The 13,779-nt window shown below is 32.3% G+C and overlaps 3 protein-coding genes across 3 annotated transcripts; 1 reads left to right on the top strand and 2 right to left on the bottom strand.

The window, feature by feature from the left end:
* Positions 1–616: 616 nt before the first annotated feature.
* Positions 617–2,638, top strand: LOC114395337 (60S ribosomal protein L30). The gene is made up of 5 exons (XM_028357088.1): positions 617–717; positions 854–959; positions 1,345–1,446; positions 2,213–2,281; positions 2,370–2,638. Exons 1-5 carry the CDS (start codon positions 697–699, stop codon positions 2,408–2,410), a joined length of 339 nt encoding a protein of 112 aa, XP_028212889.1. The 5' UTR covers positions 617–696; the 3' UTR covers positions 2,411–2,638.
* Positions 2,639–4,513: 1,875 nt separating this feature from the next.
* Positions 4,514–6,308, bottom strand: LOC114395149 (DNA-directed RNA polymerases I and III subunit RPAC2-like). Its single transcript, XM_028356858.1, has 3 exons — positions 6,105–6,308; positions 5,574–5,650; positions 4,514–4,966 (listed from the first exon to the last, which is right to left on the bottom strand). The coding sequence occupies exons 1-3, from the start codon at positions 6,287–6,289 to the stop codon at positions 4,821–4,823; spliced, it is 408 nt and encodes a 135-aa protein (XP_028212659.1). The 5' UTR covers positions 6,290–6,308; the 3' UTR covers positions 4,514–4,820.
* A 1,488-nt stretch (positions 6,309–7,796) lies between these two features.
* LOC114395585 lies at positions 7,797–12,592 on the bottom strand. The gene is made up of 5 exons (XM_028357408.1): positions 11,980–12,592; positions 11,845–11,889; positions 11,445–11,726; positions 11,176–11,342; positions 7,797–8,357 (listed from the first exon to the last, which is right to left on the bottom strand). The coding sequence occupies exons 1-5, from the start codon at positions 12,200–12,202 to the stop codon at positions 8,160–8,162; spliced, it is 915 nt and encodes a 304-aa protein (XP_028213209.1). The 5' UTR covers positions 12,203–12,592; the 3' UTR covers positions 7,797–8,159.
* Positions 12,593–13,779: the final 1,187 nt, after the last annotated feature.

Below are 13,779 nucleotides of genomic sequence, written 5' to 3'. Positions count from 1 at the left end.
TATGGTATAAAACATTTAATAAATACTGATTTTTTTTTTATAATTGCATATGTTGGCCAAATTTAAAATTAATGTTATGATACTTAAAAAACTATATTTCATGTCTTAATTGCATAATAGAAAAATATCTATTTTATCATTTTTAAGTTTTTTTCATTTGATGAATCATATGTTTATCTTTATAATACATAAAAGTATGATTATTTAAATAATATAAATTGTCAAAATAATATCTATGTGTTAAAATTCAACTAACACAAGGGTTTTTCAAGCTTAACAAGTAATATTAAATTTGAGTCTTACATATACAATTACGTTAAATACTTATAAGAAGAGTTTAGTTTTGTTTTAAATAATAATCCTATTTGACTTCAAATAATTTCTACAAACACAAAAAATAAATAATTTAAACTATAATTTTATGTTAATTTTTTACCTTTGAAAAATAAATAACAATTATTATTTAATAAAAGCAAAACATAACTCATCATGTCAAAGAATAAATATTACTTTTTTAGGATATAGAATAATAATATGAAATTATGAAAACTGATCCTAAGGCCCGGAGGAACAAAAGGGCCCAGCCCAACGTGGGAAACTAAGTGCACTCACTATATCTAACGAAACAAAGACAAAGAAAACTAAACCCTAGTGGCAGTCTTGTCGTCGTCTCTCTTCCGGTTCCTCTTCGCAACAATGGTTGCCGCCAAGAAAACCGTAAGCTCTCTCTTCCTCTTTCTGCAACTAGCATTGTTGATTTGTTCGTGTTTCACTTGGTTTCAGATTTGGGGTTTTCAATTCCAATTCGATTTTAATGTGTTTCTGTTCTGTTTTTCTATTTGAATAAATGCAGAAGAAGACCCATGAGAGCATCAACAACAGGCTTGCTCTTGTCATGAAGAGCGGCAAATACACCCTTGGTTATAAGACCGTTCTCAAATCTCTTAGGAGCTCCAAAGGTATCTCTTTTCTACACTTTGTCATTCTCTCTTGTTTTGGGGGGTGGGGGGCATTGTTTTTATACGCTTGTCTCAGATCCAGAACTGATGAAAAATGGTGCATTGCATTTCATACGGGTAATGGACCCTGGATATTAAATAAGATCAACACGAGAAATTTCCCTCAACAACAGAAAATGTGTTAAAAAAGCATGTTGCTTGTATTATAGTTACAAATGCATTTGATAATGTTAAAGTTCCTTGCAGCCGCTTGCCTAATTTACTGACTAATTTGATCTCTAAGGATGATGTAATTTGTTTTAAATTAATGTGGATGTTTGCCTTTGTTAATATTTTGGTAGTTGTTTGTAATGATGATTTATTGATATTCTTGAATTCTCTGCAGGGAAATTGATTATCATTGCTAACAACTGCCCCCCTTTGAGAAAGTCAGAGATTGAATACTATGCCATGTTGGCAAAGGTTGGAGTTCATCATTACAATGGGAGTAAGTTCTTAATCCGATGCTTTTCTTCCCATCCCCATGTTTTTTTATACTAATTTTAATGTTAATTTGCATTAGATGAGAGGTTGAAAAATCTTCTGTTTTTGATTTGATAGTTTAAGTATCATGCCGTGCTGAACTATTTTGATCTATATGGGGTGGGATGTGGGTCTGCAGACCAAATAATATCTAGGTCGATTTAATCTTGTTGGATTTAACTTGGGATATTGTGTTAATGATACTTGCTTATCTGTTTTGTGTTAACCTGTTGTGGTTTTTATCATGCTTATGTGTGTTGGCTATACGTGAGCTACTTTTTTATGCTGAGCTATTCTGTCAATTCAAGTCAATGTTTGGTTACATCTAAAGGAGTTGTCTATATAAATTTTGGAGTCACTGAGAGAGCTAGGGTCGGCCATATGTTTGAATGTCCTGCATTAAAACCTTAATTGTGGTTTTATTGGACTTGTTTTTGAAGCATCTGGTGATTAATTATCTTCGTTGATGAAATTTATATGATCTGCATTTATAGCAGCCGATGGAAGTTTTTAGCTATAGCTATTTTGATAATACACATATGATATAGGTTGCTGACCATATACATTTTTGGATGTTTTGCTTGTATAAATTATAGCACAAACAACTGGATTGTAATTTTAACTATTGATGATAATTGTTGAATGCTATGATGCCTGGTAGATATTGTCATTTAACACTTTTAAGGTTTCTGTATATTTTTGTCTCATTAACGATATTTTGTTGTTTATAGACAATGTGGATTTGGGCACTGCCTGCGGCAAATATTACAGAGTGTGCTGCCTTAGCATTATTGATCCTGGTATCTGATGCCTCCTTTCCTATTTCAATATTTGAAAGTAGTTTTTTTTTTTGTTTTTCTAATACTGTTTTATATTTGATGTTTACAGGTGATTCGGATATCATTAAGACACTGCCTGGTGAACAGTAAAGTAGTGTTGAAGTTACTTGTTATTTTCTGGTTTTAGTTGATTCGGACTTTGAAAGAATATCTTGTTGAGTTGTAGACTTTGGTGTAAGGTGCAAGGTTTTTGTGTGTTCTAGCTAGCTGAGCATCAAGTAATTTTGACTTTTCAAAGTTTTCATGTTTTATTGTGCCAATTTCTAGAGATGATATAATTATATTATGATCGCGCGTGCTGGTAATGCCTGGGTTATCGACGTTCGCTTGCAAATGGATCTTGACATTGAATTTGCGTGGTAAACCCCATAATTAAGAAACTCTAAATGGGTGGAATTTGTCATAAGACGCGTCCATTATGTATATCAAAACAACTGAAACAAAAATCATTTAGTTTTTTAAACACAATTTATGTGGGTATATTAAACGCAAATTATGTAATATTGGCACAATTTAGTTTTCTATGCATTGAAAAAAAATAAGGGACAACACCATGCTACATAAGAAAAATGTTATTCTGGCAAAAAGAAGGGATGTTTTATTGTTATTTTGCTGAAGCTGCTGTGATGCTTTTTTTTTTTTAATTCTCGGATACTTTTATACTAAATTGTGATTATAATATGACTTATATTCTGTTTTAACAGCCAGTTATTCACTTAATTTCTTTCTCTTTCTAGAACAAAAGGAACTTGTGTATTTTTACTATTTAGAAAACAGATAACATTGGGGTATTTAGAAAGTGTTACCTGGCAGTGTCCTAACAGTAGTGCTACCCACCCCGACATCGTCAGCAACAGTTTTCATTTTCTTATAAAGAAAATAAAACCACAATTAGTTAGATAAAACAAAATTAATTGTATGAAAACTACTTTTGTGAATAGATTCATTAGAACGTTGAAGCCATAAAACGGCAGCACAAATAGTCGGAGGGGAGGGAGGAGAGGAAGAGGCGGCGGCGGGAGCGAATAGCTGGAGTGGACGACGGCGAGGAAGCGGTTGCGCGGGATATCGACTGCGAGGCCAAGGAAGGAGACGTCGGCAAGAAGGTCAGTATCGGAGATGAAGGTTTCAGCGATGCCGGCGTCGGAGACGGCGACGATGATGCGCTTGTGGAGGGATCCGAGGAGGAAGTGCTGCTTGTGTGGGTCCCACGTTAGGGATTCCGGGTGGAGGTTGGGTGATCGGGAATTGATGACGTGGGCGTTGCGAGCGAGAATTGGGCCTGGGCCCAATAACAAGAAAATAGTGGTTACGAGGAAGGGTTGTTTGGCTGATGAGATTAACATTGTGCTTGAAGAATGTGAAGTGACTATGGTGGTAAAATTAGGGTTAGCTTAGGCAGTGCATTGTGGAGGGGAAATCGGAAACATGAAAACCAAATCAAACTAATATAGCATTGATGGGTAGACTAGACACTTGAGTTTGAAACTAAGTTGAGCATATTTAGGGGTTGACTAAGATTTATGTTTGCAACGTCTATAAGAATTGGTGAATGACATGATACTTAATAAGAAAGTCATTCAAATAAAAGAAGCTGGAAAACAATGTTACAAATATAAATTAAAATTAACTATACATTATTTGACAGCACAAACTCAACCACAACACCATTCAAAACCGTTAGTTATACATTCTCTCCTTGAATGTCTTACGTGTGATATTTATATTTTTATATGTACAAAAGAAGGTCCCATGGAATGTAGTTTCACAATAATTTTGTGTCCGCTGTTTAACTAGTTAGAGGATACACTTTTTCACTGTAATTCAAGATTGCTCTTGTTAGAAAGGCTAAAAAGAGTTATTCGAGGGGTAGAAACTTTGAGCGTATTTTACAGACAATTATGTTTTCTTCTTTGAATAGTATGAATGAATGAATAAAGAAAAGAGTTAAACAGTTTATATATAATCTCGGAATCTCCTCATCAATAATTGTTGGTGTCTATAGGTTGGTTATTTTTCTATAGTTTTCTATAGAGCTTTGATAGAATTAGTCATAACCGAGAGTATAACTTGTTCTCATTTTAGCGATCAATTAAGCCATTCATCCACATGTCATCAAGATCGTAATGACTCAATTAAGTACACAAATTCTGTTATTTGATTCTCTTTGTATTACACTATGAGAGCATGCTATAATCTTGAATTTACTACATGATCTATTGTATGTATGAGGTTGTGAAAGTGAAACTTAACAAATGCATCGTAAATTCAAACCAAGACTGAATGAAATTTTAGTGTCTGTTTGGTTCCATGTCCCATGAGCAAAAATGGGTGCAAGTATTATCAGACGTAACGGAAGACCAAACCAGCTACTAGAGTTTTCAGGAATGAAGTTTCCTTTCTAAAAGTAAATTTAAAAACTGATAATGAACACTAGTTTGGCACCTGCCTTTTCCTGCTCATCATATTTCAGTGTATAGCTGCTACGCAGGCAAAATATTTACTCGACATCCATATCCTCATTATTCTTCCTAGCCTTGCTGATTTTAAAATCACTGACTGCCTTATCAAAAGTGCTCCTAACATGCTGGCACATAAGCATCAGATCTTGACATGCATCTTTTAACACCTCGCGTGATGGATCGCCTACAGATGCAGAGAAATCGCACATTCAACAGCAAAATACTAATGCAAATAGACAAATTTAGAGCATAAAAATACAAGAAACGTAATGCAAATACCCATATGGGCATTAATTAATAGTCATGCTATACATGATGTAAAACTTATTTGTGGATGATCTACATCAGTACATCCTACTATGTTTTTTTATTATAGAAGAAAAATAATTTTGTATAATGTTTTTGACTGCTTAATTATTTATAGATGCACTGTCTAAACTCTAAACCTTATAATGTGTTTATATCTGAACTCTGATAAGAAAACTTCTTAGTTCAACAGAGAATGCCATGCAATGATAAGAAAAGTTTTTAGTACCACAATGCTGTGATAGAATAGTTGGCTTACAAAAGTTTGGCTCCTATTAACAACTTCATATCGACCAAAAGTAACAAATAGTAAGTGAAGAAAATATTCGAGATTGTCTAACAAAACACGAATTTCGTAGCTAAGTATACACTACTCTTGTGATTTTAATACAAAAATAGATTCATGAGACTAGATTGTGGAAACAAATTTGCAAATCAAAGTCACAATCACATTATATCCACCACGATGCTGCATAGTTACTTACCTGTTGTCTGGACTCTGATATTAACACGATTATCTGAAGGGTGAGGAATGCTGTAGCCACAAAATGACACTCTTGGGCTGCAAGACAACATCAATACAAAATCCATCAAACTCCATTTAACATAAATGCAAAAATGGATTAATTAATCATGCACAACATAAGGAAACGAAATCAATATCAAGAGGGAGGGGGATCTGTCAATAAAAAAGATAAAGCTGAACTCAATTATGTTGTGGTGAGCATGGATTCCTACTTTGGAGCCAGTGTTGTTGAATAGTGGTTTTTTTGCCAACCTCCCTAGGCAATTTGTGAAGGGAAGCCTGCAATGGCATGTTTATAAGGCGGAATTGATAACACTGTTTGGAGCAGTGTTTCTTATGGCAATTATGGGAAAAGCTAACCTAATTACCTAACCTAAATTGTTTCAAGCACAGAGACTGCAACATTTAGTTTCTCAAAAATGAAAAATCATTTCCTATCATATATACTTATTATGGAAGAATCATATTCCTAGAGAGTTAAAGGACTTACTCTTGATTCAAGGTGAATCTAACAGCGTTTGCAAAAGTATGATCCTCATCTACGAGACTAAATGTTGATTTACTCTGATCAGTGTATGAGCCGTGTTCCATCGCTCCACACCAACGATCAAAGGAATTCGGATGCTGCGGCGGCGAGGAGCTAGAAACTGGAAAGGGAACAGCAAGATATATCATGGACCAAGAAACCGACGTCGTTTTATACAAACAAATTCTAATTCTTCTTCTATTCTTATAAAATTCTCGCGTAATTATTTTACTTTTTACAGCAAGTCATTTCTCTATGTTTATGATGGGTAAATTACAACTTTATATATTATATTATACGTCAACGCAATTATTTTTTGATATCACTTATCATAATCATAATTCTTTTCTCTTGATAATGCACATTGAAATGTATTCCTCCCACCAATCACAGCCTACCACACTTCATACCTTAATTAATTTCATTCCAGCTATTATATCACCTATATGACAATTATAAGAACCAATTAACTCATGTTTAAATTAAAAATCATAAATATAATAAAAATTACGTGAAAAATAAATATTATTATTAAAAAAATCAATTTTATTTTTAGTTTTTTTATTATTCATGAGACTTATTTTATAAAATTTCCACTTTTTATGTTTTTTTTTCTTAATATTAATTGAATTTTATAATTTTTATATAGATAAATTTAATGAGATAAATTTTACATATTAAATCAATAAAAAAAAGTTAGAATCTCAAGTAACATGTGGCTTTTATTGCACACATATTGTTCATAGATGTGTTAATAAATCAGAGAAAAGAAAACATTTTAAAGTTTGAAATGAATGTAGAAATCGAAAAGAAAAAATTGAATTTATTAACTCTTACATTTTCTTTCTTCTTTACTTTTCCTTTATTATCTTTTCAACGCAGTAAATATAAAAATAATCTTTTGAATTTTAAAAACTTCCTTTATACCATACGGGATAAATGTATGGACAACCACGTCAATAATTTTTTGGTGCAAAATGTTCATATAACCCCACCACATATATTTAATATATTTTCATATTTATTTCTTCAAGAGCTATATTCTTTCTCTCACATGTACCATCCTTTGAATACAAATATATAGAAATTTTATATCATGAGAACAATAATCATATACATAAATTCGTATTAAGGAGTCTAATCTCATTAGTTAATAACTAAATTGTGTATAAATTTTTTAATACATATTTTTATTTCTTATGGATAAAAAATTAAATAAATTTGTAGGAATAATTTTCGTATTATCAATTAGGTTTTTAAACTATACTTGGGAAATTTTTTTTTGTTATACATTAAATTAGTATAAATTAAAATATTGGGGGGGGGGGGGGTAATTCCCCCCAGTCACTGCAAAAAAAAAAAAAAAACTTACGTATTGATGAAAATTTTAGCTATGAAAATTGGTTTTTCATCATTAATTCAAGCATCACAAAAAATTAGTTACGAAATTAAAAAATTACATGTAAATTAATTTTTCACTAATATATTTTTTTATGCAGTGAATGTCCATCAGGTGGATCCGTTCTTGTTCAAACTTCGGAAATAATTCTATTTAAAACGTTGTCGAACACTAAATATGGAAAAGCTCTATTTTCATATATCTGCATATAGTATTTTAATTATATTATTCATATTATCATTGATGAAGTTTGCATCAACAAACTAGTAAATATCCAATTGACCTGTAAGACCAAAAGGGATAAGAACCTACGGATTCAAAATGCAGAAACAAGGCATGCACGTGAAGCCCAAGCTGTCAGCCAAATTTCACCACAAGAACACAACATGCCATCACTTATATACCATTTTACATAAAACACAAAAAAATGGACCACGAGAGAGAGAGAGCGACACACACACCATAGTCTATCCCCTTCATAATTGCAATTTGTAATTTGCCATGGCTCTTAACTATTCTATTTTCAGTAAAGCACTGTTAAAATTGCATGTGTGTGTGTGTGTCAAAGAGAATCTCAACCAGCATGCACGTACACCCTTTATCATTTTTTCAGCCTCTCTTTATCTTTTGCTACCTTTGAAGTGAGTGAGAAAGATGTTATTCCTTCTTTGTCTTTCTTTCTCTCTCTCTGCCTTTTTTTTTCTCATCCACGAAAAGCACCCACTTAGTTTGCAAAGTTGCTCCTCTTGCTTCCTCCACACCTTCTTTTCTCTTTCTGTTTCTTTTGTCTCCCATGTTTCCTTATCTTTCTCTTCCACCTGCACATGCATTTGCCACTCTCACATCAATGTCATGCTTTGTATATATGATGTACATGTGCTTCTCAACCCCATTAATCAGTTCGGAATGTTGCTAATTTAGGAAACATTAATCAACATGAGTTCAATCATGTGTCATCTTTTGTGGGAAAATATTCGTTCATGAATTTTTTGACATGAAAGTTACAAACCCAAAGGTTGATTCCAGTTTGTTACATTTGGTAATCTGCTCAGTAAATTGGTATTATCTATATGTTACATATGTATGTAAGCCAATCTTAGATACTGGCTACGGGTGTTGTAGTACAATGCAGATTCGTCCATATTTAAGCATATATATACTTTTATGAACCTTTTCCTAAGATCAAGTGCAGATCATTTAAGCATACACATAAATCAATTGAATTTTAATTTTATGACATTTTTTAAATTTTAATTATAGCTGTAAAAAAAATTATTTAATTGATTTCTTATTTTAATCGAAGGAATTTATTTATTTTAATCTGGAATATAGCTTTTCTTAAGTAGCTATTATTTTAACAAAACACAAAAATCGAAGATAATGTTACACTGCCACTTTTAATTAAGGCCAAACAAATTAGTAAAACTGATTTATAATCAAACCAAGTTTTGATTGACGATACGTCTCGAAGGAAAACACCTAGTTTCAAGTAATCCATTTTTATTTTCAAAATTAATATTCTCAAAGTAATGTTTTTTAAAAAAAATTCCTTCATTTTAATCTTAAAACGAAGAAAATAAAATGAAAGAAAAAAACAATTTAGAATGAGTGGGTCATTTGAGTACGACTTTTCATCTAAAAGAGAATTCGATTCATTTCTTTTCAATTATTCTCTCATCCCTTTTTGAATTTAATTTGTCTTTATTATATATATATATATATATATATATATATATATATATATATATATATATATATATATATATATATCCCCTCTATTTTGAAAACTTCATAAATTTCCATGTCTGTGAAGGTTTACTAAAAAATTACAAAAAAAAAATCATAACAACTGGATCAATTCCTTAATCTTATCAGGTTTCCCCACACCCTAATGTGAAACTATTAATTAAAGTCCCGGTAAGCACAGTGGCAATTATTATGTTTCTCAATTTTATATGTTAGTATTTGCATATACATTAAGAATGGAATTGAATCGGTGCAAACACAGTATATAGTAAACCAATTAGCCAAACCAGATGAATAATATTTCTAAATCAAACCAAATCCACCGTCGGTAATAAATCAACAATTTGATTTAATTGTAAGAACAAAACATCTATATTGAAACAATTATGCTTACATTTAGAACTAATCCTATCTTAATTAATATCAATGTTTTGAAGGTTAAATTAGAATAATGTAAAATGAAAATATTTTTTATTTTTATTTTTTGGTATAGAAAATATTTTTGATTTAATGCACCTGCGCAGTGTAACTACCTAATATGACAATTTTGTTTGGAATTTACGAACCGACAGTTTCTTCTGACACAGAGAGAGGTAGACCAACTTATGGATTGCAAAATTTACATAAATTTAAACTGAAGCAGGATATGTTCCATTTGAATATGTAAAAGACAAAAGATCATTATTTATGATCACTAGCTTACGTATGAAATAATAATTCAATCTCTAACAACTTTGTTGACTATATCATGTTCATGTGTGTGACATCTGCAAAAACTATTAAAATATTGTAGCATACTTAGTACAACAGTTACGGGAACCATTGCATTATCCTTAATTGAAATACGTATCAGCAGTTACCGTTTCCCGTGCAATATTTCCTTAATGCGACTATTCTATGATTTTATTATTTAGTCTACATTCTTTACTCTATTCCTTTGTATGTAATCCTAATGAAGGATTGGTACGTAGCATGACAGTGAGTAGACATTTTGTTTAAGTACCCAAGAAGATAAAATAGTGTACTTGGGATTCCAGAATCTTCAGTGCCTTCGTATGAGACAGAGGGAAGAGCTATATATGTTCAAAAAGAACCACATTGCTGCCATATATGTTTAAATCATTCAAGAAAGGAGAACAAGGTTTGATTGAGGAGTTATGAAAATTTTGACACTTGCATCTGAGATAACACTTTCATGAGTGGAAAATTGATTCCCAAAATCACAGACAAGTGCAACTGTATGAGTAATAGAGAGCAGCCTCCTAGGGGGGGAAAGTAAGTAGGGACCAAAAACAAGAGATACACTTAAAACATGAAATACGGTAGGACAATATAACTATCACTGCCCCACATTTGAAGGTTATAATCTAGACAACAGATTTGATTCTTTAATCTTGGAAACCGCACTATATTGTTCTCTTTCCTTTCCTTTCTATTTGAATAATTTTGAAAAAATTGAAATCAACTGACTTTTGTATCTCATTTTTTAGATACTTCTTTAGATACGTAGATATTTATGCATGTGGATATTAATACATGGTTGTATAAATTTTAAAGTAATTATTATAAAAATCAACAAATTTATTACACATTATAATTATTATGTGATTTTGGATTATATTACAGTGTATGCACAAACAAGGGAAAAACAACCAATTAAGTACAATAAAAGAGGCACAAAACAATCACGATATTCTAAAAAACGGGCAATTTTTTGTGTCCTAGTGTTTTCTCTTCACTTAATGGCATTCATAATTGAGGACCAAAGAAAAGGGAAATATGAATTGAATCTAAAGTGTTTGAGGTCTTAATTAGAACGTATATAATAAGATTCTGAATTTCTGATATACTCATCAAAGGAATATACGGTGAAAAATTTGTGGCACATACCTCTTCCTCGGATTTTGTTTTTGCATTTGAGTTAGGCGAGTCAGAAACTAGAGGTTTTGATCTCTCTGTGATGGATGGAGTTGAAGCAGGGCTGGGACTGGTTGAACTAATATAAGGAGGTGTACTTTGAGTACCAACATCTCTTGTCATTCCCTCTTTCTTCTTTTCTGCATAGAGAGATACAATGTAGAATTGGGAAGTAACTTGAACTGTGTCCTTGCAAGCAAAAAGGAAATAAAGAACATGGCTTGCTAATTAAGTGTGTGAACCTGGATTGGGAAATTGAAGAGCCACTTCTTCTTGTGTGAAAGTTGCTGGCTTTGTTGGAATGTGCTTTGAGGAATAAACTAGAGGAGCAGACATGGCAATTCTGTTTATTGAGTTTCTAAAAGATCTTCCACTAAGAGTTTTTGCAGATAAACACTCCAATGGTACCTCCCCTGAGAGAGGGTTGCATATATACCTTTCTGCTTCGTTCCACTTTGAATTTAAAGCAAAACCATCTGGAGATAAGCATTCCCAACTGTTATAGCTTGACCTTGCTTGCAATGCTGCAATTGACCCCCACCATCATTTAATTGATTCAAAAAATTTAAGCACACACAAAAAAAATCACAAACCATGCTAATTATCAATGCAATGTGCTTCATTATTCACTTGTAGTTGTACCTTTAAGAGCAGTAGTGAAAGAATATGTTGAAGGGTCTATTTCATCTGCAACAAATGAGAGAATTTGAGGTGAAAAAGAAGTTAAGACTTAAAACAATGAACTCCTTTGAATTGGAGTGAGAGAAAAAAATGTACCTTTTAAGAGGTATCCGGGTGAAGAAGCAGTGCTAGAAATGGTTATGTTTGATCTAAATGATCTTGTGTCTTCTCTAAAGCTTCTCATGTAAGATCCTGAGTACCTTCTGGAGTTGGTTCCCTCGCGGCTGATTCGAGCTTTCACTGCCCATTCTCTCAAATTGAACTCTGACTCATCTCTTCTTCTTGAGCTATAAGGAAGTGGCTCAGCTGTTGAGGCCATGAATTCTAGTTAGAAAATAATTCAGCAGAGTGGAATGTTGTTGTAAATGTTGGTTCAAGTCACTCTCACTCCAACTCAAACTAGCACAGGTTTGAAAGTGGGTGCTGCAGGTTCAGACATGACAAAAAAAGAGTGTTCTGAAGTTGAAGCTTTTTGTCTAGGTAAGGTATAGGTAGGTGGAATGTGCCTTTGGTTTGGTATCAATTTCAAGACTAGGCATGCCTAAGTAGTTCTGTGAGGAGTGTTTGTCTCCCTGAGTTTTGCTCTTTCACTTTTTGAATCTCTATGGTGCAACGACATAGCCTCAAATATTATCATTCTATATTTGGTAGTATGTTATTTCTTTTTTTTGGCCTCTGCATTAAATTCATTGGACTCTCTCAGTAACTTGTATTATTCTTTTGACCCCTAATATCCTAGACCAGTAGGTGAGTTTAAATCCTCAAGTGAATCATGGGACACTAACTATTAGTCCCTATTTTTTTATGTGATTATTTGCTGAAGAAAGACAAATTGAAATTTGTCCATCTTTAATTTCCTTTCTAGTTCCATAAAATTAGGATGCTGTAATTAAGGCCAAAATGTCGTGGATATCACAATCCATCCAGCACACAATTCCACATGGAGACAATTTTAAAAGGTTATAAAAAGGAATGGATTTCTCATTTGTAAGACATTTCATGGTGAATTTTCATTTTATTCACATTGCAGAAAACAACACGAAATAATGCATTTGTCCTGTGTCCTTGCATCAACATCACCTTTGAGTGATGATAGCTCCTCATATTTTATGTAGGGGATTGTCACAGCAGCACCTACTTGGCATACCATAATCTAAACTCATGAAGGAAGGATTATTTTGACCAAAGAAAGGAAAGAACAAAACAATACTCTAACTATCATGATGAGACTCATAAAAAGTTAACACCTAATCCATCCTTTTAAGAAGCCAGGTTCAAAGGGCAAATTGAACTTAAAAATATTTAAAACTAGATAAAAGTTAAAACCAAAGAAAGCTAAATAAACCAATAAAAGTATGTGTAAAGTCACGAGACAGGCAATATTTTTTAATTAAACAATTTTAAGCCTAAACTTATATTGCAAGTTGCAACTTCTAATTTTGATTGCCAGAAAAGTTATCCTTTTAGCTTTTCAAATTAATTTTCATATCAAGTGATTGAGCACAAGTAATTAATTAATTGAAATTAAGATTAAATTATTTAGTTAATATTTAAGTTTATAATTCTTGGCCAAAATAATTTTTGGGAAAATTTTATTTACTTTCCGATTAAACTTCGAATAAGTTAAATCTCATTTTTTGCATGGACGGATAGTTAAAAAGAAAATCCCATTTCAAATGGACATTGACGTGGCCTTCACTTTGTTGATGTGGATTTTGCATAACCGCATATCATTTTCATATAAGTTGGTAATTAAGTGCTGCATCACCAAATTATGTCTTGCTCACAAATGTGCAAAGTTCCTCAATTAAGACAACACCGAATTGATGTGTGAACTTAATTGCATCGACTTAAAAAGTTCTTTAATATAGCTAATATTGTATATCAGGCCAGAGG

Source organism: Glycine soja, chromosome 18 (genome assembly GCF_004193775.1).
Source record: "Glycine soja cultivar W05 chromosome 18, ASM419377v2, whole genome shotgun sequence".
NCBI lineage: Eukaryota > Viridiplantae > Streptophyta > Magnoliopsida > Fabales > Fabaceae > Glycine > Glycine soja.
The sequence above is the reverse complement of the archived record's forward strand: the minus strand, read 5'-3'. Positions and strand labels throughout refer to the sequence as shown.

Excerpts from the sequence above, each read along its gene's own strand:
- LOC114395337 (XM_028357088.1), top strand. The coding sequence starts at position 697 with ATGGTTGCCGCCAAGAAAACC. Across the intron at positions 718-853 it reads TGGTTGCCGCCAAGAAAACC|AAGAAGACCCATGAGAGCAT; the intron begins GTAAGCTCTCTC and ends GAATAAATGCAG. Across the intron at positions 1,447-2,212 it reads AGTTCATCATTACAATGGGA|ACAATGTGGATTTGGGCACT; the intron begins GTAAGTTCTTAA and ends TGTTGTTTATAG.
- LOC114395149 (XM_028356858.1), bottom strand. The coding sequence starts at position 6,289 with ATGATATATCTTGCTGTTCCCTTTCCAGTTTCTAGCTCCTCGCCGCCG. Across the intron at positions 5,651-6,104 it reads AGATTCACCTTGAATCAAGA|CCCAAGAGTGTCATTTTGTG; the intron begins GTAAGTCCTTTA and ends GTTGTCTTGCAG. Across the intron at positions 4,967-5,573 it reads TATCAGAGTCCAGACAACAG|GCGATCCATCACGCGAGGTG; the intron begins GTAAGTAACTAT and ends CTGCATCTGTAG.
- LOC114395585 (XM_028357408.1), bottom strand. The coding sequence starts at position 12,202 with ATGGCCTCAACAGCTGAGCCACTTCCTTATAGCTCAAGAAGAAGAGAT. Across the intron at positions 11,890-11,979 it reads ACCCGGATACCTCTTAAAAG|ATGAAATAGACCCTTCAACA; the intron begins GTACATTTTTTT and ends CATTTGTTGCAG. Across the intron at positions 11,343-11,444 it reads TCTTCAATTTCCCAATCCAG|AAAAGAAGAAAGAGGGAATG; the intron begins GTTCACACACTT and ends CTCTCTATGCAG.